This window comes from Sorex araneus, chromosome 6 (genome assembly GCF_027595985.1).
Source record: "Sorex araneus isolate mSorAra2 chromosome 6, mSorAra2.pri, whole genome shotgun sequence".
In the NCBI taxonomy this organism is placed as follows: Eukaryota; Metazoa; Chordata; class Mammalia; order Eulipotyphla; family Soricidae; genus Sorex; species Sorex araneus.
In genome coordinates, this window is record NC_073307.1 from 87,326,106 (window position 1) to 87,350,075 (window position 23,970).

Here is a 23,970-nt window from a genome sequence, read left to right on the forward strand (position 1 = left end):
TCTTTTCACTCTATCCACATCTAGTCAAAGTTACACCATCACAGGGCCAGAAAGATAGTAGAGTGGGTAGGGTGTTTCCTTTACATGCAGCCAATCTGGCTTTGATTCCTGGCACCTTATATGGTCCCCCAAGCCTGCCAAGACAGATACCTAAGCCCTGAACACTGCTGAGTTTGGCCCCCAAAGTAAAAACTCAACCCAAACAAAAACTACCCCATCTCTCTGAATGGTCAAGGTCCATTTCCTATATTTTTGAAGTGGGTGGGGAGACTTGGACCACATTTGACGGTATTCAGGGGCTACGCCTGGCTTTGTGCTCAGGACTGACTCCTGGCAGTGCTAGCGGGACCATATATGGTGCCGGGGATGGGTCTGGGTTGACCACCTGCAAGGCAAGTATCTTAATACTGTCCTAAAATCTCTCTGGCTCCATTGTCTATTGCTGCTTCAAGGAATATTGTGGGTATGTTTGAGATAAAATTCAAGCGTGAGCTGGGATGCAGTGAAGCCTTTTTCTAGGGACTGAAGGCAAAGTTTCAGTAGAGCAAAGGCATATGAGAAAGGCAAGTGGGGGGTGAGAAGGGTCACGAGGAGCCCTGAGGAAAACGAGGAGCCCCGCTCTAATCATTGTGCAGCTCAGATGCAGCCTGCGCTCGCCTGGCATTGCCGGAGCTGGCAGCAAGCAGGATTCTGGGGCCCAGCACCCTTGAAGCCCCCCAGCTGCTCTCTCTAGAGAATATCTGCCACACGGGGCCAGCTTCTGGGAGGCTGAGGTGGCATGAGCTCAGCTCGTTTGAGGCCAGACCACGAAACCCAGCTTTATCTGTGATCGCGGGCTCCTTAGTGGCACAGCCGCCTGTGAAGCACCCAGTGGCCGGGTGTGACCATCTGCCTCCCTTGGAAACTTTTTGTTTTCCATCTCCAGGACCCAAAGCTTGAAGCATCTGGTGGTGATTACCTGGACCGAAGGTTCCCTAACTTACGGGGGGTACCGCCTCCTTTTCAGAATAAATAAATAGTGCAGATCCAGGAGTAACCCCTGAGCATCATTGGGTGTGACCCAAAAAGCAAAGACAAGCAAACAAACAAACAAAACAAAAAACAAACAAACAAAAAACCAGAATTAATAAACAGAGACTTTCTGAGCACCACCCTCGAAACCTAGCTTAAGCGAACAAACAGAAAGTGTCTCCATTCCCGCCCTCCATTGCACCAGAAGCTATTATTGGTCTCTGTGGATCAGGGTGGGGCACTGTCCACTTTGGAAAACGTTGGCTTAGAAGGTGGTGGACATCTGAGGAAACCTGTTTGGGACACCTGCCAGGTTTAGGGGGAGCCAAAAGGAGAGCGGAAGAAGCTTTCCCAAGTCCCAAAGGGCAGCTGGGCAGTCCTCTTGGGAAGACTTGAGGTGTCTGATTAGAAAGGGGATAATTCTGCTCTAAGCTAATGTTTTCCAGCAAAGGATGCATCCCATGAGCTTCCCCGGTGATATCTTTGGAAGATTTCTTGGCCTTCGAGCCCTAGCTGAGAAAGTTCTTTCCTTCTCTCTCTCATTCAATCTTTCTGCAGCAGAAGATACGGAACCCCAGCTTCATTGGTATGTTGGGAGCAACTCCCCAAAGCCTTGGTGTATCGTGTGTCTTCCTCTTAGCAAAGACAAATCAGAAACAAAGTTCACTGACCGTCTCATCTGCGTCCTTCTGGTTACATTTCTCTTTTTGATGTGCCATTCCTGGCTATGGTGACCATTGATTCAGTGATTTTTCACTTTCAGAAATGCAGGGGAGTATGAATAAAAAGCGAGGTGGTTTTAGGGGAAATTAATAGGCGAAGAACAGTTTAGGTAGATGGATAAATGTTATTTATTTTATATTTTCATTATTTGGTTTTGGGGACATACCCAGAAGTTATTATCAAGGATTACTCCTAGCACTGTGCTCAGGGATCACTACTGGTGGTGCTTGGGGAACCACATGTGGTACCAGGGATGGAACCAGTACTTGGTATAAACAGGACAAGCACTTATCTCTTGCACCTCTCTTCTCTAGAGGGGGAAACTTTAAAGCTGGGTCACAAAGGAATAAAATTTGGGAAGCAATCCCACTCATGATCCCTATGATATTGTAAGATTTTCCAGGTCTCAAAATTGTGACTGGGCTATCTTACTATATACACAATTAAGGACCATTAAGTAATCCCTAATATTTAAATTTTTCCTTTGAAAATGGCCTTCAGAAGTAGAGAATGAATACAGAAGATGATCTGTCTTATAACTATGTAAACTTACCATGCCTTTTCCCACAAATATTCTTATCTAGCATGATCACCAACATAAATGCAGACCTACATCTGCTTCTAAAAGTCTAATCTCATCCTATTTCTGGGCACCTACCAACACACACACACAAACATGAATTCAAAGGGACATATGCATGCTTAGTTTCACCACTACATTATTCACAAAATAGACGAAGATAGGGTAAAGAAATCGTAGAATACTCTTCAGCAATGGGAAAAGATGAAATACTGCAGGCTGCTGCAATTTGGATGGAAACGGAGGAAGACATGCTAGGTGAAGTGAGTAAAGGAAGAAAGTCAAATAATGATCTTACTCATATGCGGAGTAGGAAGAAACAAAGACATGAACCAATTCCCATAGGAAATGAACCCTGGTGCATAATCAATATCATTGTGATCTGAAGCTGGTAAGGGACCGGGAGGGACATTAGGACAATGTTTAATGAAAATGGGAGGGATCTTGCTTGACATTCTGCAGGTGGACATGGTATAGTAGTACTGCAGGTAGCACTGTAGTACTGTCGTCCCATTGTTTATCGATTTGCTCGAGCGGGCACCAGTAACGTCTCCATTGTGAGACTTGTTGTTACTGTTTTTGGCATACTGAATATACCACAGGTAGCTTGCCAGGCTCTGCTGTGAGGGCGTGATACTCTCAGTAGCTTCCCGGGCTCTCATAAAACAGTAATATCATGTATATCGCTGGTATAGTAGCACTATAGGTATAAAACAGTAATATCAATACTATTCTAAGCTGTGATACTTTAATAAAATTCTATTAAAAGGGGCCAGACAGTGCAGCAGGTAAGGCGCTTGCTTTGTACATGCTCAGTCAATCTAGGGTTGACCCCCTCCCCCGCAGCACCCCATTGGGTCCCCCTGGGCCAAACCAGGAGTGATCCCTGAGCATAGAGCCAGAAGTAAACTCTGAACACTTCCTAGTGTGACGAAGACGAACCAAACGAAAAACTCTAATCTGACCAGTAAGAAAGATGAATATTTTATCTCTCCTGTGGAGAAACACTGAGGTAGGCTCTGAAGGAATGTAAGAGTGGCTCCTTGAACAAAAACCCATTGGACCTGGAACTGGACAGAACAGCTCCTGGGATGACCTATTCAGAGTCACTCCCTGGACTGGAAACATTTTCAGGATGAAAAGCAACGGCACTCACCAACACGAGGGCTAACTAGATTCTAGATTTGAGGTATTCAACCTTGTACCCGGGTTCATTTGCAGCTTTTCATGCTAGTGTGCAAAAACCAGTTATTGCCAGTTCATATGTCATAAGCCTGTATCGTGTGAAAATCCTATTATAAACACTGGTGTGTGGATATTCTTACAATAAATGACGTTTTTATTTCTGCCTTTGTGGTCTTCTGAATATTTCTCTAATTGTCACTAGTTTTCTGGGGTCAAAAAGTAGAAATCCACTGTTCTAGAGAATTCATTTATATCTAGGCTGTTATCTTTAAATTACCATGCAGGATAGAAACATTGTGAGAATAATTTTCCAGAGAGCACAAAGTGAGACTATTGTAGTATCCGGATTTAAATCCAGATCGATTAGACCACCAATATCCTCATCTAGAGAATTAAAGATTGTTGGGTCTAATATTTGGGGGTGGACTGGAGTGATAGCACAGCGGGTAGGGCATTTGCCTTGAACATGGCTGACCCAGGTTCGATTCCTCTGCCCCTCTCGGAGAGCCTAACAAGCTACCAAGAGTATCCCGCCTGCATGGCAGAGCCTGGCAAGATCCCCATGGTGTATTCGATACGCCAAAAACAGTAACAACAAGTCTCACAATGCAGGTGTTACTGGTGTCCGCTTGAACAAATCAATGAGCAACGGGATGTCAGTGACAGTGACAATATTTGAGAGAGAGTATTGACTCACACCCAGTGGTTTTAAGGTTCACTCCCCCAAATAATCAGAAGACTATGTGGTACCAGGGATCAAAGTAGGCTTGGTTGCATGCAAGACAAGTGCCTTAAGCGCTGTGCTATTTGCCTGTCCCCTGGATCTAATTTTTATAATTTATACTACTCTGTATCCACTAATTGCTATTTCTCTCCCAACTCTGAAAGACTCCCCTTTTGCCTTTTTTCTCACTGATTTCTTAATTCTCAATATGTCCACTTAAGGAGATTGTCAGGTACTTGACCTGTAGATTGAATGAGCCTAATTTATTCAGCATGAACTCTGAGTAAGAGGTGGGGTATGGAATCCTCATAATCACAGCTCTTTCATGTGACCAAACTCACTCTACAGCTAATAGCACTGTGAAGAACTTTGGAGATAAAAGGCTTTTAAAAGACTCCAGGGCTGAATGGAAAAAAATTAGCTCTTTAGCCCTGAATTTAACTAAAGCATTCTGGTCTAAGTGTTTTTTCAGTTGACTAGAAATAAAAAAAAAGAGGGTAGTCTTTGGAAATAGAAATGGCAACTTTGGAAGCATCCTTGGAGGCTGGTTACCTTCCGTAGAAGAGGGGTTCATGGGGTGAAATGAGAGAAACTTAAAATCGATGATGCCAACCTCCTCATGAAGAAAGAGCTGAGAACTGTGATGCACAGGGAGTGACTTGTCCTCAGCCTTACGAGTTGTCACGCAATTGCCATCAATTAGAATGTGGCCTATTAAACACACATCAAACGTAAACAAGAAAATTTAAGCCCTCAAGGCAAAGAGCCATGTGTCGGTTTCATCTGCTGCCGAGCTGATGAAGCCGATGGGTGGGGAACATGCCAACACACTGTCCAAACATATGCCAGTGTGTTCGAATCACTCATGCTCTATGAAAGGCTCCTGGGTTCAGAGCAAATGCACAAAGTGGCCCAGCAGATGTCCAGGGATGAAACGATGGGCATCTCATGCCCACAAGCTGTATACAATTCCAGCCAGAACAAAATAACAACGTTCTGGAAGGACAGGTGTCTTCCCAGATGTCTGAAAGGGGATGGAGACTTTGCCTTTGTAGCGGTGGGGGGGCTGATCTCGTGGCTTCAAAGCGGCCAGATGTGGCTGTGTTGCATCTTGCATGGGTCTGTATATTTGCTGGACGTGTGTCCATAACAAATGTGGTCTCTTTCTGAGATGGCGAGTTTGAGGTGGTAAGCTAGAGAACAGGGACCATGTGTCTTGCCAGCTTTGCTTGATTACTATCGTGGAGTGGCTTTCCATCAGAAGGCTGGGCGTGGGGCACAGTTCCCGCCGGCTGCGTCTCTTGAGATTGATGATTTCCTGATGAGTGATTGGAGGTTGGCTGACGCAGAGGTGGAACATGATGCCCAAACAACAGCATCCTCATGAGCCTCCTCTGCGAGAAATTGGGTTGTCCATGTGGTGATTGGGGGGGGGGGGGGACAAAATCACCTTAAAAATTTGTCCCATTAATGGCAGGTGATGGTTAAAACCATTCTGAGAATGGGGGTGGCAACGTGTTCTGGGGAAATGTTGAGAATTCTCGTTCCTTGAAGCAGGGCACAATTAAAGTGAGATTTTGCTTTATTTTTCTTTTTTTGTTTGTTTTGTTTTCTGAAGGAGACAGAGGTTTGCTCTCTCTGGGAACTTTTTGACAGTTGTGGCCCCCAACAAAAGCACTGACTCTGGGGTAGTTGTTCATGAAGACAGGAATTGATCACATCTGCTGTAATGGTTCCGATCCACTCAAGGAACCTGGGATACAGTGACTCTCAAGCAGCTGACGGGGATTCTGAGCTCTTGGTTGACTTTGAATTTTGACTTGGATGCCCATGAATTTGGTCAGGATATTTCTCTGGGTCTTACCATCTCCATTTCCATCTCCATATGTAGCACAACTTGTGTCAGGAAGAATTTTGATAAGACCTAGCCTGTCTTTTCCTTATGATATATCCATTATATTATATTATATTATATTATATTATATTATATTATATTATATTATATTTCTTTTCATTATATTTTCATTATATTATATTTCTTTTTTTTTTCTTTTTGGGTCACACCCAGCGATGCACAGGGGTCACTCCTGGCTCTGCACTCAGGAATTACCCTTGGCGGTGCTCAGGGGACCCTATGGGATGCTGGGACTAGAACCTGGGTCAGCTGCATGCAAGGCAAACGCCCTCCCCACTGTGCTATCACTCCAGACCCTATATTATATTTCTTAAGCAAAATAACAGCAGACTATCTTATCACCAATAATGGCAGCAGCCTTCTTCTGAGACATACAAGACAAACATCTTTTCTCATGGAGATTTCTTTGCTTCAAAATGCCTGACCTTGACATTTGCACCATAAAGAGAACACCCAGGCACAGGTAGCTTATTTTACTTCCCCCAACTAAAAAAAATATATATATATCAAAGCAGAAAAGACAAAAGCAACTTTGTACATATTTTCCTTCCACAAGATACAAATCTCATGCATAGATTAAATGGGGAAGGGGCGTTAGAGAAGCTGGCATTAAAGCAGAGTGTGTACACTCCAAAATTGATAAGTTTGGGTCTTAAATCCCAATGTGATTGAATTAGAAGGGAAGGCCCTTGGGAATAGTTGGGTTTAAATGAGGTCATGAGGGTGAGGTCACTGGAGGGAGATTAGTGCCTTTATGTAAGTGAAAGAGACCCAGAACTCTCTCTTCCGAGGACACAGAAAGAGGTCACATAAGTTTACTACGAAATGCCAGCGCCCTGCAAGGCAGCAAGGGAGACCTCATAAAGAACTGAATTTGCTTTGACCAGCACTTCAAAGCCTCCAGAACTATGACAAGTCAATGACTGGTCTGAGTTATTCAGTCAATGGAATTTTGCTATAACAACCCAAGCTAGTGAAGGCAACTGATTTAACTCAGACTGTACTTTCTGTAGATACAATAAACACCTTTTGCATTAATTTGGTGGACAATTCTCATCCTTAACATCTGAACATTATGAGCCCAAGAGATGGAGCCAGTGGTATTTCTGTAGTAGCTATCTCTTTTAATGGCAATTCTGTTAGCCACGGATTAGCTTTAAGTTCCTTTGCGGCTTAAGTAGAGAAGAGGCATTCCAGTGTCTGCATCTAAGAACAATGGCCACAATACAAAAAATATAACTGGAAAGAAGGAAAACAGACATGTTGCTTTACTGCAGAATTTCTCAGATCAGAGCTCTGAGTATAAAGTGTGCAGAAAATCTCCAAGAAGGAGACATTGTGTGGAAGTATCTTCACCTAACACTATGAGGATTCTCTGATAATTGCATCGCAGAGAGTTTCATATTGCAAGGGGGTTGCAAAGAACCCAGGGCCCGTCTGTATACATATATATATATATATATATATATGTATATATATATGTATATTTTGTTCTGTTGTGCAAAATAGAATTGGTCCACCCTGCAAAAGCAATTACTCATCATCTCTGCTGTTTCCAGATTCTGCGCTCCAGTCTGGCTAAACATTTGCCCCCAAACAGAAGACTCTCTATCAACAACCAAACCACAAAAATAAAAGACAGAGAAGGTTCCATTTTCCTTTGCTTAAAAGGCAGGGTTTTCACTTGCCCCTATTTTTCAGGTCCAGGGCCTGTCAGTCAGTCCCTATTTCTATAACTTTCTCAATGCAAAAGTTAATATTAAAAGGTCCTTCTATGAAATTTGTCTATGTGAAAAGGGAGAGTAATGAGCATGGGACTCCATCTGTGTTTCACCAGCATTAAACCTTCCTTTTTAAAGATCTTGTATTTTGCAATTTCTTAGAAAATAATACATCTTAAATGGTCATATCCATCTATCACACTAAATGTCTTTGGCTTTTTCACAAAAAGGACAGAAAGCATTAAAAAATATTGAACACTTTTATGTCAAGATAGCAGATTCCTCTGTTCTGCCATTTACTGGTTTTGCTTACTTAATCAAGTACTTCATCTCTCTGGGCTTCAAACACCCCAAATCAGACAGGTGAACAAGACTTGTGGAAGGGATTGTGTCTTTGGGTACAGATGCTATTCATAGAGCCATAACAGGGCTATTAATATAGCCAGTAGGGGACAGGGCATCCTATTAACTGAAAGTCATGCTAAAGACAACTCTGATAAGACATCTGGCATAACTGGGCTAGACCCACAGCAGAGAGCACAGAACCCATTACATACGGGACTCCAATCTCAAAGATGTTGTTCTGGATCAACTGCTTCCCCAACATGATGATGCTGAGCTGGATACAGAGCTCCATGAGGCAGCCCCCCGGAGCACACTGTGGTGAAGAGAGGAAGGAAGACAAGGAAGGAGCAATTAGACCACGTGGAGCTCAGGGAAGCGAGGGTGGGAATGAAGCCAGGCTCTGAGGGGGATAAGGTTCATGTTGACATTGGAGTGATGGGGAAGGTGGTTGCACCTACATATCAGTTGCATCGTATGAAGCAAAAATGCAATACTTGCCTCTTCCATACGATATCCATCGAACACATACACGTAGCTTCCAGGTCTACCCACAAATCTGAAAATCAAGAAACGTGGGGAGTTAGACTGGGAGAAAATCAAGGCTGTTGGAACCCATGCTTTCTGAGTAGAAAAGGCACTGTCAAAGCCCTCCTTGGGGGTTCTGCACAGGGTGGGTGCTGTCCCAGAGAGAGGAGTTCATGCCATGTCATTGACCAGCAAGCACCTCTGATATCTAGGGATCATCTCTTAACCACACATACTCTAGGGAGAGAGGGATGATGTTGAGTCTGATGTAGGGATAGGAAGGTGATAATAGCATGTGTGCATGTGTGTGTGCGTGTATGTGTGTGTATGTGTGTGTGTGCTGTATGTAACTTCTAAACACAACAAAGTTTGGATAATTCCTAATGTACCATCTGTTCACCATTCTTAAATAGAATTGAGTTCTGATTGAGTCAAGAATTAAGTTCTGATTGGTGAGATCTTTTCTTCTTTCAGGCATGGAGGGGGGGTAAGATTAACTAACATTGCAAGTGGAGATTCCTGTGATCAGAGAAGAAAACTCTAGACTCCTTACTGAAAATATTCAAGGGATGGAAGAAGTCTAACTCCTTCCTCTGTCAAACCCAGTGGTTTGTTTTATGGGGAAATAAGATCAGGTAGATACAGGAAGCGTAGAGGTCAAATCAAATCATGAAATTCGGCAGAGGAATTCCACTTAGTTTGAATGTCATGCTCTATTCTACCTTGAAATTTACTTGTCTAGTGAAGACTCCATTCAACATACTGTCACTGTTATCCCATTGCTCATCGATTTGTTTGAGCGGGCACCAGTTACGTGTCCATTGTGAGACTTATTGTTACTGTTTTTGGCATATCAAATACACCACGGATAGCTTTCAAGGCTCTGCCTTGCAGGAGAAATACTCTTGGTGGCTCTCCGAGAAGGGCAGAGGAATTGAACTCAGATCGGTTGCGTGCAAGGCAAACGCCCTACCCGCTGTGCTATCGCTCCAGCCAATTCAGCATAAATATTTTCTTTCTTTTTTTTTTTTTGCTTTTTGGGTCACAACCCAGCGATGCTCAGGGGTTACTCCTGGCTTTACACTCAGGAATTACTCCTGGCGGTGCTTGGGGGACCATATGGGATGCCGGTGATCGAACCCAGGTCGGCCGCGTGCAAGGCAAACGCCCTACCCGCTGTGCTATAGCTCCGGCCCCAGCATAAATATTTTCTAAAAAAAACCTCAGTCAACAAACCTTAGCACATGGGCTGAAGAAGCAGTGTTTCTTGGGTCCTGAAATGCTGGGTCACTCCATCAATGACTAGGGATCTCCAGGGCTACCCTCAATGATTCTCAGGGGGTATAATGATGTGGTATGGGGTAGAACGTCATGCCACATCATGCCTTGCCTGGCAAGGCCTAAGAATCACTGGAATTACCTTCTACCTCATCCTTACAGTTGGGGTAAACAAATTCTTTCATGACTTTCACTTCAGAGCCCAGAACTCTCTCTACTGTCTCTACAGTTTCTCTATTTGTCATTGCTTGAAGATGTGAGACCAAAACTTGGTGCTAAACCCACTGCTTCATAGTCAGGTACAGGAGGAGGGTGGACATGGGGCTGAAGATATAAATTCACCACGAGGACAGGGTGGCTTTATTGGAACACCCAGTTCTCGTAACAAATTGCCCTACCACACAGGATACCACTAGGCTTACCTTCCCTTGAAAAAAGCCACATAGAAGATGGGAGAATAGGCATTGACAAACTTCAGCAAAAAAGCTTTGAGTATCAGGCGCTCTTCAAAAGTCTGTTCTGTCTTGGGAACCTCTGAGAGAGAAAAGAAAAGCTAGTAAGGCCAAGAGAGATTTGTCACTGCTTCAGACTTGGTTTTGGGGGGAGGCTCCCAATCCATGTCCAGGAGTCTCAGGGGTTCCCTCCCACTGATCCCCAGTCAGCTTGGCTGTTGGATCAAGTCTCGGGCCTGCGGATGCAGCGCTGCTCAGGTGCTGTGTCCTCTGGGACCCTCGGTGGCTCTCGGGAGGCTACATCAGATGGTGACTGGGGGGATATGGCACAGGGTGGTGGAGTGAGCTTTCATGAACTGTCTAAATGCTGAACTATCTGCTTGGCCCCCTCTTCGGAATCTTCACCCCGTGATAGGAGCCACTGTCTCTCGGATGATGCTCAGAGTGGCAGTCAAAGAGTCCAAGATTTTTGGAACATTAGAAAGGAATTCATCTGGAAGGTCCCAATGGCTTACCAGGTAACTAGAGAAGGGACACATGGTTATGCATTTTTAGGCATTTCCTTCTACTTCTTGTGTCTCCTTCACCCAAGTCACAGTTTCGTAACACACATCTCAAGGCAAAGCCTCAGCAGGCAGAAATTCTACCCACCACTCTTGTTCCGGGGAAGGGGAATTATTCGGCTTTTTGTTGATTCCTGCCACCTACACAATATTTTACTTGAAGGTCCCTGACCTCCATAACTCCCAAATCAGAGCCAACCACTGAATCTGAATCATGAATCAACAAACACATGTTTGGGGCCCTATAACATTCTTCTCTCTCTCCCTCTCTCTCTCCCTCTCTCTCTCTCTTTCTCTTTTCCTCTCTTTCTCTCTCTCTTTGTCTCACTCTCTCTCCCCCTCTTTCTCTCTCTCTTTGTCTCTCTCTGTCTCTCTCTCCAACCCCTATATTTTTAGGAGAAAAATGCACACATTATGTTCATTTCCACAGGATTAGTCAGGCTGGGTTCACTCGCTCCAATTATGAAGGCTCCTTTGAGAAGTGAAACAAACACAGTCTAAGTCCAATATCTCAAACTTAGGGATGAGATTCCAGTGTGTTCTATTTGGTCCCCAGAAAGGAGTCAGCGGATGTTCCCAGAAGCATTTGAGAGATACAGAGCAGATAGCTCACCCGTATCTTCAGAATAATCAAGACCCATGGGATGTTCTGCGGGTCACCCATTAGCATGTTGAGGGGGGACTCCACAGACCAAGACAAAGACAGGAGGTGACGAGGGCAGAAGAAAAGCACAGAGATGCTTGTGCCCTTCTAAGTATAACCCAGAAATGAGCTGAGCTCAGTGCCAGATGCCAGGGAGTTCTAAGTGCAGGGGAGACTGGCGTGTTTCTGACCTGCCATGAGAATCTTTGTAGGAATCCCTGGAAAATTAGACACAAAATCTGTTCCCTTGTCTGTAACGTTCTCCACTCGTCTATCTCCTTCTATGCATATCTTTAGCATCCTTCAACAGCCAGACCAAATGTTACACCCAGTCTCCATCCCAAAGCCTTTCCAGATGCCTTCAGCCAGTAGCAATCTTTTTTCTGTTTTCCATGGCATTAAAAAAATGTATTAACTACCTGCATCTATGCCTTTTGGAAAGCTTATTAACCAGGAACGTTCACTGTTAACATGTCAGTTTGGGTTGGCCTCTAAGTCAAGGGTTTGTGAATAGTTTATTTGGGAGGTGTGAGTGAGAAGATTGGTGTGGGGTGGTACAGAGAAGGAGAGTTACAAGGAAGGAGGCTTGAAATAGTTTCTCTCTGGGGAGAGATAAAGATAGGGAGGAAAAAAGGAAGAGGAGGAAGTAAGGGGGAGGGAGGGAAGATTGGACGGGAGAAAGGGAAGAAGGGAGGGAGTCAGAGGGAGTCAGAAGGGAAATTTTTCAATAGGAATTTAAGTCACTGCCCAGTGGGCCTGAGGCAGCCAATTCTGTGGTAACTTAGCCACATTTTGTCTCTCACATAAACATTTTTGGGGGATAAGAAAACTGAAACTGTCATCAACTAAAAAAAAAATAATAGTAATCAGGTCTGAGCACCTGAAAATTTGGAAAACTTAACCTTGTCATTGTGGCCGGAGGGGGATTTGGGGTGACAGATGGAGAGGCACGTGCCAATGGTTTTCGGTTATAATCTCTGCTGGAATCCTCCGGACTCAGATCCCTCAATCCTGACAGGAATTTCCTCCAAGCTCCCTGGAAGAAGGATGTGCTCCTCTTACAGCGCTGTTCCCCCTAGAAGCCAGTGGCTCCCTTCCTCTAGACTGATAAATCACGGGCCTGGTTATTATTTATTAGTTTCCGTTCTCAAAACAGCCTATGCGGGTGCTTTCAGGGCCACGAGCCACTGTAAATAATGGGCATTTCCAATAAACAATCCAAATCTGCTTGATAGGCCACTAAATCAGTGGGTGTCCCCACCTCAGAGCAGCTCTGTGGCCTTCCTGTGTGCTATGCGGTGACTTCAGTGGAAGGAGGGCCTCAGGGAACACCTCACATGGTGAGGGGGTATGGGGGCACTGGGCCCTGAGAATAGGAGTCTGGGGCCCCGAGCTCTGGATGTGCTTCTGGGCCTCTTTCCACAGTCCCACAAGGAGCCTTGCTTGTCTGTGAAAGATCGTGGGGCTCTAAAATAAATGGAACAAGTTTCCCCGGCATCTACCTGGGCAGGAATCACGTCCCCGTCAGTATGAGTGGGGTCACTAGGGCAGGATCCTCTCCTTGACACAGAGCTCAGGGGTCATCTTAACTTGAGCCCCAGAAGAAAGTACGCCCGACCCTCTACGTCCTAAAACTCCCAGTAGAGCCAGTAGAGTTGAGACAGGAGGTGCTTCCGGGTTGTGAAGAAGGAGAGTCTGCGGAGTGTGAGGTGAGTAGGAGGTGACAACCCGTTCCAGGGCTTCTGGGCTCCTGCTTCCTCTGGTCAGAGGGGACCTGGGGGTGCTCAGCAACTCTGAGGATTGGAGCAAATTTCCAACAGAGTTGGCTCTCTCTCTCTCTCTCTCTCTCTCTCTCTCTCTCTCTCTCTGTCTTCTCTCTGTCTGTCTCTGTCTCTCTGTCCTCTCTCTCTCTCCCCTCTCTCTCTGTCTCTCTGTCCTCTCTCTCTCTCCCCTCTCTCTCTGTCTCTCTGTCCTGTCTTTCTGTCCTCTCTCTCTCTGTCCTGTCTTTTGGTCCTCTCTCTCTGTCTTCTCGCTGTCTCTCTGTCTCTGTCTTTCTGTCCTCTCTCTCTCTCTGTCTTTGTCTTTGTCTTTCTGTCCTCTCTCTCTGTCCTCTCTCTCTGTCTCTCTGTCTCTCTGTCCTGTCTTTCTTTCCTCTCTCTCTCTGTCCTCTCTCTCTCTCTGTCCTGTCTTTTTGTCCTCTCTCTGTCTTCTCCCTGTCTCTCTGTCTCTGTCTTTCTGTCCTCTCACTCTCTGTCCTCTCTCTCTCTGTCCTGTCATTTTGTCCTCTCTCTGTCTTCTCTCTGTCTGTCTCTGTCTTTCTGTCTTTGTCTCTGTCTTTCTGTCCTCTCTCTCTGTCCTCTCTCTCTGTCCCTCTGTCCTGTCTTTTTGTCCTCTCTCTCTGTCTTCTCTCTGTCTCTCTGTCTCTTTCTGTCCTCTCTCTCTGTCCTGTCTTTCTGTCCTCTCTCTCTCTGTCCTCTTCCTGTCTGTCTTCCTCTCTCTGTCTTTCTCTCTGGGACCAGGCTGGGCAAGGAAACAGACTTTCTGTTCAAAGCCCTGACCTACCTACCCTCCTTTCTTTCAAGGGTTAAATCTCCAATGCCTCGTGTCATGAAAAAATATGAGTACAAATGACCCAGCTGTAAAGTGCCTTGGAAAATAATTAGTCTGAAAGCCCCAGTTCGTCCCCGGGGGCCAGCTGAGAACTGGCGTCCCCAGAGCGCCTTTCTAATCATATGGAAACCGTGTGGCCAGCAGCAGGATCTGGAGACGGGGAACCGGCTCCTCCTCCCAGACGGCCCGTTTCCAGCCACCCAGCTGGGAGAAAAGACCGTCGGGGATCCGACAAGAGGAGGAAGACGCTGGGCTCTCTGGGTCCAAAGCACTTTCTCTCCCAGGCTGCCCCTGAGAAGCATCTGGAAGGCAAGGCCAGGAGGATCAGCCTTGGGACCACTCTGGCTGCGGGACAGGGGCTGGAAGCTCTTGCTCATGCCCCGGACAGAGCACGGGCGCCTGCTCCAGGCAGACCAAGCCCCCCGCCCCCCCCCCAGTCCACCCGCCACCCCACCCCAGTAGCACGTTTCTGACAGTGCATCCATCTGGGCTTTCCTACATGCATATGTGCATGCGTGCGTGCATGTCCACATGCTTAAGGGACATAGTGGAGACTGGTATAGTTGAGGCCTGAGCAGGGCACCGTTCTCAAAGCAGGCAATTAGCATGGGGTGGGGGTGGATTTGGTGGTGAGTGGGTGGGGGGGAGGGAGATAAGGAAGTTAGTGCTTTGACTAAGGGGCCAAGTGCCAACAGCCTTGTAAGCACCCAGAACACCCCCGCCCCCCACCACCACAACACCAATTAGGAAACTGACTCCTGATCCCAGAAAAAGGGACAGAGACCAACCTTAAAAAGTTATCTAGGGCATCAAGAGGGCATCTGATCTTTCGTGTTTTGTTTGGGGGCCACACCCTGCAATGCTCAGGGGCTACTCCTGGCTTTGCACTCAGGAATCCCTCCTGGCAGTGCTCCAGGGAACCAACCCTATGGGATGCCAGAGATCGAACCCTGGTCTGTTGCATGCAAAGCAACCTAGTGTCTCACCTACTGTACTACCTCTCTGGACCCAGGGTGGATGGTGGTCATCTGATTTCGAGACAAAAGGAGACAGAGAGCTAGGACAGCGGGTAGGGTTCTTGCCTTGCACTGCAACTCGTCTTGGTTCCATCTTTTGCACCACATGTGGTCCCCTGTGCACCTCCAGGAGTGATGCATGAGCACGAAGCCAAGAGTAGCCCCTGAGTGCTGCCCGGTGTGACCCCTAAAGCCCCGAACAAAAAAAATAAGACCAACTATGGAGAAAACAGCCTGAGAGGCAGCCAGAGAGGAGGGTCAGGAGGACAGAGAAAGAGAGAAAGAGGTAAGGATGGAGAGGGAAGTACTGTGCATTAGCACATCGTGGAAACTTTCTATCCCACATCTACCCTGAGCCTGATGCTCAAGGCACTGACAGGATCCCCCTCTTGACTGAGAGACCTGCCTTATCGGGACTTTCTCCATGGCACTGAGGAGCAGGGAGGGAATGGGCAGGTGTACCCAGATACTTCCGGCTGAGACACGCGAGACAGAGGCCCTCACTGCACCTCCTCAGTACCCACTGGTCTGGAAGGCAGTTCCCCACCGAGCAGGAGTGGAGAAACCCCAGCCCGACCCTCCCTTCCTGATGCCCAGAGGAACACATCCCAGAGGGAATGTATTCAACTTTCCTTCCATTTTTTTTTTCATTTTCTTTTCCTTCAAAAAAAAAAAAAAAAGCAGGGTTGCATTTATTTCTCCCTGGGCTAAGAAAGGATCCAAATGGTCAGTGTATTTGTTAATAGCTGCCAACACAACCATATTCGCCTTCGATCCTGTTTGTGTTTTCAACAAATTTCTCTTGAGTTAGGCAGAGGACATGGGCACTGTGAGCCAAGTGACAGCACTCAGCTCCTGCATGCAAAGCTACAACCACGGGCAAGGGAGGACAGACAAGTGAGGCCACCGTGGAGCTCAATGAGCACTAAAGGAATATGTGACAGGGTGAGGCGCAGAGTGAGGCTGAGGGCCTAGGAAAGGCCTCGGAGGAAGTAGCCCTGAACTGAGGTCTGCAGGATAAGCAAGACCCTCAGGGTACTGGGACGTGTCCTGAGACGGCATCAGCTGAGGGAAAGAGTTGAGATACACGAGGACAGGGATGTCCTGAGACGCAGCACCCTGAGCAAGGAGAAACTGGGGACCTTGGGTCGGGGAGGAAGGTGACCAGTTAATGGGACTGCAGGCTCTGGGAAGGAGCCTCTTTCACTGCAAGCACGCTAGGTGCGCTGAGCAGGGGAGGAGCAGCATGAGAGTTTATCTTAAAAGTTATCACAGAGAATTGTATGAGAGTCAGAGGGAGACACAGAGACACATTAACAGCGAGTAATTACCCAGGGAAGAGACGACCAATGTTAGGGTGGAACTTGTGACCGGGGATCATATCTGGGATATGAACGAAGCTGGATGTAAGACAGTCTATATTCCAGGGGTATAGAGAGAGATGGGGGAGAAAGAAAGGGAAGAAAAGGCAGACATAGAAGAGTGAGAGGAGAAGCAGATGGAAAGGGAAGGAAGGAGAGGGGAGGGAAGGGAAGGGAAAGGATGTGGAAGGAAGGGATAGGGAAGAAAGGGAAGGGGAGTGGAGAGAAGGGATGGGGAGGGGAGGGAAGGGTAAGAATGTGGAAGGAAGGGATGGGGAGGAAAGTAAAGGGGAATGGAGGGAAGGCATGGGGAGGGGAGGGGAGGGGAGGGAAGGGAAGGGAAGATAGGACAGGACAAGAGAGACAGAGAAGGGGGAGATTTATAAAGAACGATGGAGAGAAATGGAGGAGAAAATCAGAAAGAGGAGAAAGAAACACAGAAGAGAGAAAAGATAGATGTGTGTGTGAGAGAGAGGAGAGGAGAGGGGAGGGGAGGGGAGGGGAGGGGAGGGGAGGGGAGGGGAGGGGAGGGGAGGAGAGGAGAGGAGAGGAGAGGAGGGGATATAGAGACCGAGGAATGTTTGGCTTTGGGTATGATTTGTGGCTGGCACATCACTTCCTAAGGTGGATAATAAATCACTAATCTGCAGGGCAATGGAAAGTCAGAGTTGGACACAGAAGACTGTGGATGTCCTTCCTTCAGTCTCTGGGTTCCATGTCACAGGCCAGGAGACTGTGGTAGAAGCAATGGGGGTGCAGTGGGCTCATGTCATCAGGCCTTTCTCTGGCAGCAGCTCAAGGAAGTGCTATTCCTGACCCTCGTCTTCCTCATTCCTTCTGCCCTGGCTGCGAGTCACCCACAAGAGAGAGGAAGAGAGGATGGAGAATGCCAGGCAGAACGCCCTTTGCCCTTATTCTTTTTGTTTGTTTGCAGGCTATGCCTCGAGGTGCTCTTGAGTCTGTGCTCAGGGAACCATATTATAGGGTGCCGGGAATCGAGAGCCGGTTGGCTATGCGCAAGGCAAGCACCTAACCTGTTGTACTACCCTGCTCTTATTCTTATAGCAACACAAGGCGCTGTGTGAAACAGTGAGTTTGAACACCTGCTGCCTCTTCTTTAGTGATTGAGCTACTACTCCCTAAACTTCTCTGAGAGAGGCCTCTGACCAGGTCAGAAATGAGCACCTCATCTTGCCACGGTGAGGGCCCTGGTCCCTCAGAAGATGGACTCACTACAGTGTGTGGATGTTTGACATAAGCTACAGGCTGATGTGGGGGAGGGGTGATATCAAGGAGAAGAAGGATGTTCCCGTTCTAAGGCTGTTGGTGGATGACGCCCTGGAGACTGGAATAGTGGGGTCAGGAAAGGGGGCAACCATGAGATTTGCAGCTGTGGGTATTGTCCCTCCACTCCCAGCAGAGCATGGTGACCTATATGGGACGTGTGGCGGGGACAGGACGGATCCTCTAGGCCAGTGTCCAGCCTTCTGTCCGACAGGGCAGAGCCATAGCCACAGGTGAGCTGTGGATCCGTGAGATGCAAAGGGATGAAGATTGGTCTGACTCCAGACGACTCATTATTTAAGAGGCTCTTAGAGTCTTTATTTAAGTCAGGATCCCAGCAGGAAACAGAATCAAACAGCCTGTCAATCAAACGGAATCAAACAGCGGGCTCTCCAGAAGACTTAAAGCAGGGAAGGGGACAGTGGAGCCCAGGACAGAAGCCAAGAGGACTCTTGTCCTGCAGATGTACTGATGATGAAAGAAGCAAGGGTGCCAGCAATGCGGGAGAAGCAGAGGGAAGATCCCCCCACTCTCCCTTCTCAATCCTGCCACTGCTTCCTGTTGGCCAAACCTCTAGAAGACAGAATGGGGAGAAGGGACGGACTATCTTCTGGCCTCGGGGGCTGGGTAACGGTGAAGGGACATGGCCAGTGAGAATGAGCACCCTTGTTTCACTTCTATACGACTTATATCTTTGGGTCCTTGGAAAATTCAAAGCAAAGGATCGGAGTGCACTGAACTACTTGTGAGTAGAGTTGAATAACTGGGAAAAATAAGAGAAACGTGTTCCTGGTTACAGCTCAAGTCTGAGAAGGAATTATTATTACGCGTTAGAGTCAACTATTACAAGTAGCAGTATTACTAATAATAGTTGGACTAGCTGGAATGAATTGTTCGACCAAGTTGGGCTATAACCACAATCACGTCTTTTTGATTATTAATAGCAGCCTCCCACCAACCTCTCGTCCTCCTAGACACTTAGAATTCTTGACGCCAACGTCACCGAGGGGGGCCCTCAGACAATGGTCGAATCCACTCTGGCCACACCCTAAGCCTGGTTTTCCAGATGGGACAGGCAGGAGGTGCTTCCTCCCCAAATGCCCAGACCACCCAGGGAGTTAGGAGTCGCTGGCAGAGCAGGGAAACAGCCCCAGAGACCCGACTCTGGACCAAGTTCCAAATGACCAGCACAGAGGTCTTCCCCTTTTAAGGCAGAGACCCCAGCCCAGACCACACACATCCACCCACATCTAAACACACACACGTGTCCACATGCATTCATATGAATGTGCATGCATCCACAGATATCCGTGTTATCTATGCATTTACACATATCTTCATGTCTCAAAAGCTTCCACACATATCTACATATCTCCATATACATCAATAACATCTTTCCATGAATCCTTACGTATCCATGTCTCTACATACTACTCACACGTATCCACATGTGTCTATGTGTCTACACACTTCCTCACAAAGTCAGGTATCCATATGTATATCCATTCACAGCCACATGTCCTTATATACATCCATGCATACCCATGTCTCCACATACAACCACATACACATCAAAACATACACACATAGTTATGTATCTACACATATACATGGGTCACAGACTGGAACGATAGCACAGAGGGTAGGGCGGTTGCCTTGCACACAGCTGACCCAGGTTCGATTGCTCTGCCCCTCTCGGAGAGCCCAGCAAGCTATGAGAGTATCTCGCCTGCATGGCAGAACCTGGCACACTACTTGTGGCATATCCGATGTGCCAAAAACAGTAACAACAAGTCTCACAATGGAGACGTTACTGGTGCCCGCTCGAGCAAATAGATGAGCAACGGGATAACAGTGCTACAGTGCTACACATATACATACATATCAACATTTCCACAGACAGTCAAACATATGTACTCACACACATTTATACACACCCATGTCTCCACAAATGTTCACATGCCTCTACACACATCCAGATATGTTCTACACACATATATGCATCACTTGTCTCCACACACATCTGCACATCTGTGCATATCTCCACAACTCCACACCTACCCACACATACCCACATGTCTCTATGTGTGGCCACACACATCTACCTGTCTCGGCTCACACCCAGTACCCACTTCCCGATACGCATGCGCGTGACAGCCGTCCAGTCCCGCACAGTCCCAGGCTGCGGGGAGGCTGAGGGCCTCTTCCCAGGGCTTGGCGCCAACAAAGCCAGCCCTTTCCATGGCCCTCCTGCAGCGCACATTGTCCACATTTGGTGGAAAATTAGATCCATGTCTATACACCCCGAAGATTCTTGAAAGAGTTTTTGATGTCCCGGCAGCCCTCGGGAGCAAGACTGCCTTCCGTCTGCCGTTCTTCCCTCTCCGCTCTCCGGAGAAGCAGCGGTGCCTGGCCTTTTGCTGAGGGTGGCGGAGAATCGGATAGAAAATGCTCAACTTCTCACAAAATGGAGAGACGCACCCAAGTGCGCGGCGCGGCTGGCGGGGGATCGAGGGCGGGGAAGTACCGGTCTCCGCCCACATCGGACACTTAAAGAGAGTGCAGCCACGTGGGCTTTCCCATTTCTCCGCGCCCGCACCCCCAGAATGACTGACGAAGAGGACGGAGCTGCTTGGGACACCGGCAGCCCACCAGCAACCTGCAGTATGTGACTTGAGAGTTTCCGCCAGGTCCCCCGAGCGGAAATCTCTCTCTCTCTCTCCTTCAACTTTCTCCCTGGACTTTAGACAGAAACCCAAAACCGCGCGGCCGCTGCCGCGGCCGCGCGACTTAATGTCATCTTAGTATCAGCAGTATGTAATGGTTCCTTCTTAATGGGTCGGACTTTTGTGGGTGATCCTAACAAGAATAGTAAGTATTTTGTTGAAATATTGAAGGCAATCAAAATGGTAGCCATCTCTCTAGACTGAACTAAGCTATATCCCCACGCTGGCTGAGAAGAAATATCCTTCTTTCTCGGGAAGAAACGTGGCGTGGTGTCAAACATAGTGTGATGTCCATTAAGCAAACAGACCTGGTGGCGTGGGAATGGGAAATAAGGGGAAAAATTAGGTACATGGACCAGCGGGACGCTGGTGGTATCTCGAGCCGGAGCCGATATCAGCGCAAGAGCTTTGGTTCCAGAAACTGCTTCCAGACACTCTACTAGACTATCAACTAAGCCAGAGCCCCACGCCGGCTGATGACGGGAAATAACCATCCTCTTCGGTTTTTTTTCCCTTTGTCAGACAGCGTGGCGATTACTAAACAGGCGTGAACTCGGTGGCGCGGGGCAAGGGGGAAAAAGAAAAGTTATGTAACAAACAGCAGGACTTAATATCTCTATATGCTTAGTAATGGAGAATTATCAAATGCCTCATTGGCAATAGGACTGTCTTTTTCTTTTTGGGGGGAAACCCCAGCAACGGTAGTGAGTTGTGTGTTGAAACATGGAATGTAATCGAGATAAGCGCAAATGGAGTGAAACCTATCACGTATAAGGGTGGGGACTAGGGAGGTGGGAGGGGGCGGCAGATAGACTGGGGGGGTTGGGAATGTAAGATGGGCACAGGTGAAGGAAGGGGTATTTGAATATTGTATAACTGACATAATCCTGAGAACTTTGTAACCCTCCACTTGGTGATTCAATAAAAAAAAAAAAAAAAAAAAAGAAAATGCTCAACTTCGGAATGCTCATAGCATTTTGATTCTTGACATTTGTTTTCCTTTCTTGATCAGTTTTCATACAGCCCCTGGGTCACCAAAGTTGGAACCCTCAAAGATGCTTCCGGATGAGCAGGTGCCCAGACGGCAGGTGACAAGGCTTGCAGAGCTCATCCCCACCGACTCCCCGGCTGGTCCCCAGACTCCCCCTGCCACCTGTTGTCCACATGGTGGGTGCATAGAATTTTAAACCTTTCCAATACATTTTTTTTTTTTGCTTTTTTGGGCCACACCCAGCCATGCACAAGGGTTACTTCTGGCTCTGCACTCAGGAATTACTCCTGGAGGTGTTGGGGGGACCATATAGGATGCTGGGAATCGAACCCGGGTCATCCGGGTGCAAGGCAAACGCCCTACCCGCTGTGCTATTGCTCCAGCCCCTTTCCCAGCACATTTTAAATGCCCTACATCACCGGCCATTTCCCTAAGATGAGGAACTATCTTAGCCACAACACGGAAGTCAGCCTCACTGCTCCCAGGCCATGCCACCTTAGGCCTGTCACCCACCTTGCTGTGTCTCTTTCTCATCTCTAAAATGGGCCTTCTAAGACTTCCTGCACTTTGGGGCCTGAGAGTGAAAGATACTGAAGAACAGAAAATTCTCAGAATAGCATTCGCCGCCCCCCCCAACCCCTCCCACCCCAAGTATGATTGCATGCGTGTTAACCCTGGGCCAACTGCTCTTTACCTAGTACCCAGGTCAAGCTTCCAACCCCCTTCAGCCTTCGAAGAAATGAAATAAAGGGGACAGTTGATGCCCAGCTCTGTGGCACAACCACGCGGATGGTTGTACTTTCAGTAGCTCCTTTGACGGACATAAGTTGGGTGCTTGGGAAGTCGGAGTCCGTGCCTCCGCCTCTGTTTGTTTCCTTCCCCGACCTCATGAAGTGGAGCAGTGCCATGTGGGAGATCAGCGACGTTCAAGCAGCTCCAAAATATTACTTGGATCTGACACAGTGATTCCTTTTTCAAGGACCCATCTGAGAAGTCCACAGCCGTGTTAGTAGATGAGTTTCAATGGGGCCTGAGGGACACTTGCACCTCTCCACCTCCTCCCCAGACACAGTTCCGCCTGCACAACTAGCGCTTTGCATGTAGTTGTGAGAGGGGGAGGAAGAGGAAGTGGTGGCGGAGGAGCTGGAGTTAGAGTCGTGTGCAGGAAGACAAGCCCATGACGTCTGGAGTCTGGTGTCGGCCCTGCGTCCTCTTGCCTCTCCCTAGAGTTCTCCTTGTAGATTCCCCTAACTTATGCCTCGATTGATTGCACAAGGTAAGATGCAAAGTTTTCAGGAGCGCCACGCCCTTCCTCCCCTGGGTGACCTCACAGGCTCAGGGTGAGCCTCGAGGAAGCTGTCACAGCCTGAGTGTTTGTGTCCTCGCCAATGTCTATGTCAAAACCCCAGCTGACGTGACAGTACTGTAGGATCAGCCTCGGGAAGGGTATGCCGGTGGGGTCCTCCTGAATTGGTTTAGTACCATCGTAAAAGGGGCCCCAGACTGACCCCAGTTGCTCTCAGTATCAGGAAACAATGGGGAGCTTGAGGTCTGGAAGACCTAGAAGGGGGGACAGTGAAAGGACCAGGGTTGCTCTGGGGCCTCATTTCCAATCCAGGTCCCAATCATTGACGGTAGCACTGCACTGCGCTATCATCCCCTTGTTTATCGATTTGCTCGAGGGGGCACCAGGAACGTCTCTATGGTGAGACTTGTTGTGACTGTGTTTGGCATATCGAATACGACACAGGGACCTTGCCAGGCTCTGCCGTGCGGGTGGGATACTTTGGTAGCTTGCCGGGCTCTCTGAGAGGGATGGAGGAATCCAACCGGGGTCGGCTGTGTGCAAGGCAAACGCCCTACCCGTTGTGCTATTGCTCCAGTCTTTGACTCATCTAAATGTCATTTCCTGATGCCTTAACTAAGCAGGCATCAGGACTGTGTTTGTCCCCCTAGAAACCATTCACCATTGCTCACTTCCACTCAGTCTTGCTCCCCCTAGTGCCGGGGAGCCTCTGGCTGATGGCAGGTCTCGCACCCAAGCCCATGAGTTGGTATTATGGAAGCCGGGGGGAGGCAATTCCCATCTTTAACAATCACCTGAGCTGATCGCCCTGGAGGCAAGGAACCTATTCTGTGCTCTGTCATACATCCATGCCGGAGGAACGGACCCTGGAGAGGCCTGGCGCCAAGGCCCTCGCTGTGAGTCCCCCCATCACCCAGCTGGGCAGAAAACACTTGGGAACTCGGGAGTGGTGGTGGGTGGGGGGGAGGGAGGGGGGTGTTCACACCAGCTGTGTGCACCTGGTGAGCACAG

At 47.9% G+C, this 23,970-nt stretch overlaps 1 protein-coding gene across 1 annotated transcript in view; it reads right to left on the reverse strand.

Annotated features, from left to right (window-relative positions):
• Positions 1 to 23,970, reverse strand: part of ANO2 (anoctamin 2) — a 373,823-nt gene that overhangs the window by 44,349 nt on the left and 305,504 nt on the right. The window contains exons 17-19 of the mRNA XM_055142616.1: positions 10,430 to 10,541; positions 8,703 to 8,760; positions 8,417 to 8,517 (exon numbers count right to left, since the gene is read on the reverse strand). Of these exons, the coding sequence (XP_054998591.1) occupies positions 8,417 to 8,517; positions 8,703 to 8,760; positions 10,430 to 10,541 (271 nt within the window). The remainder of the gene's footprint in view (positions 1 to 8,416; positions 8,518 to 8,702; positions 8,761 to 10,429; positions 10,542 to 23,970) is intronic.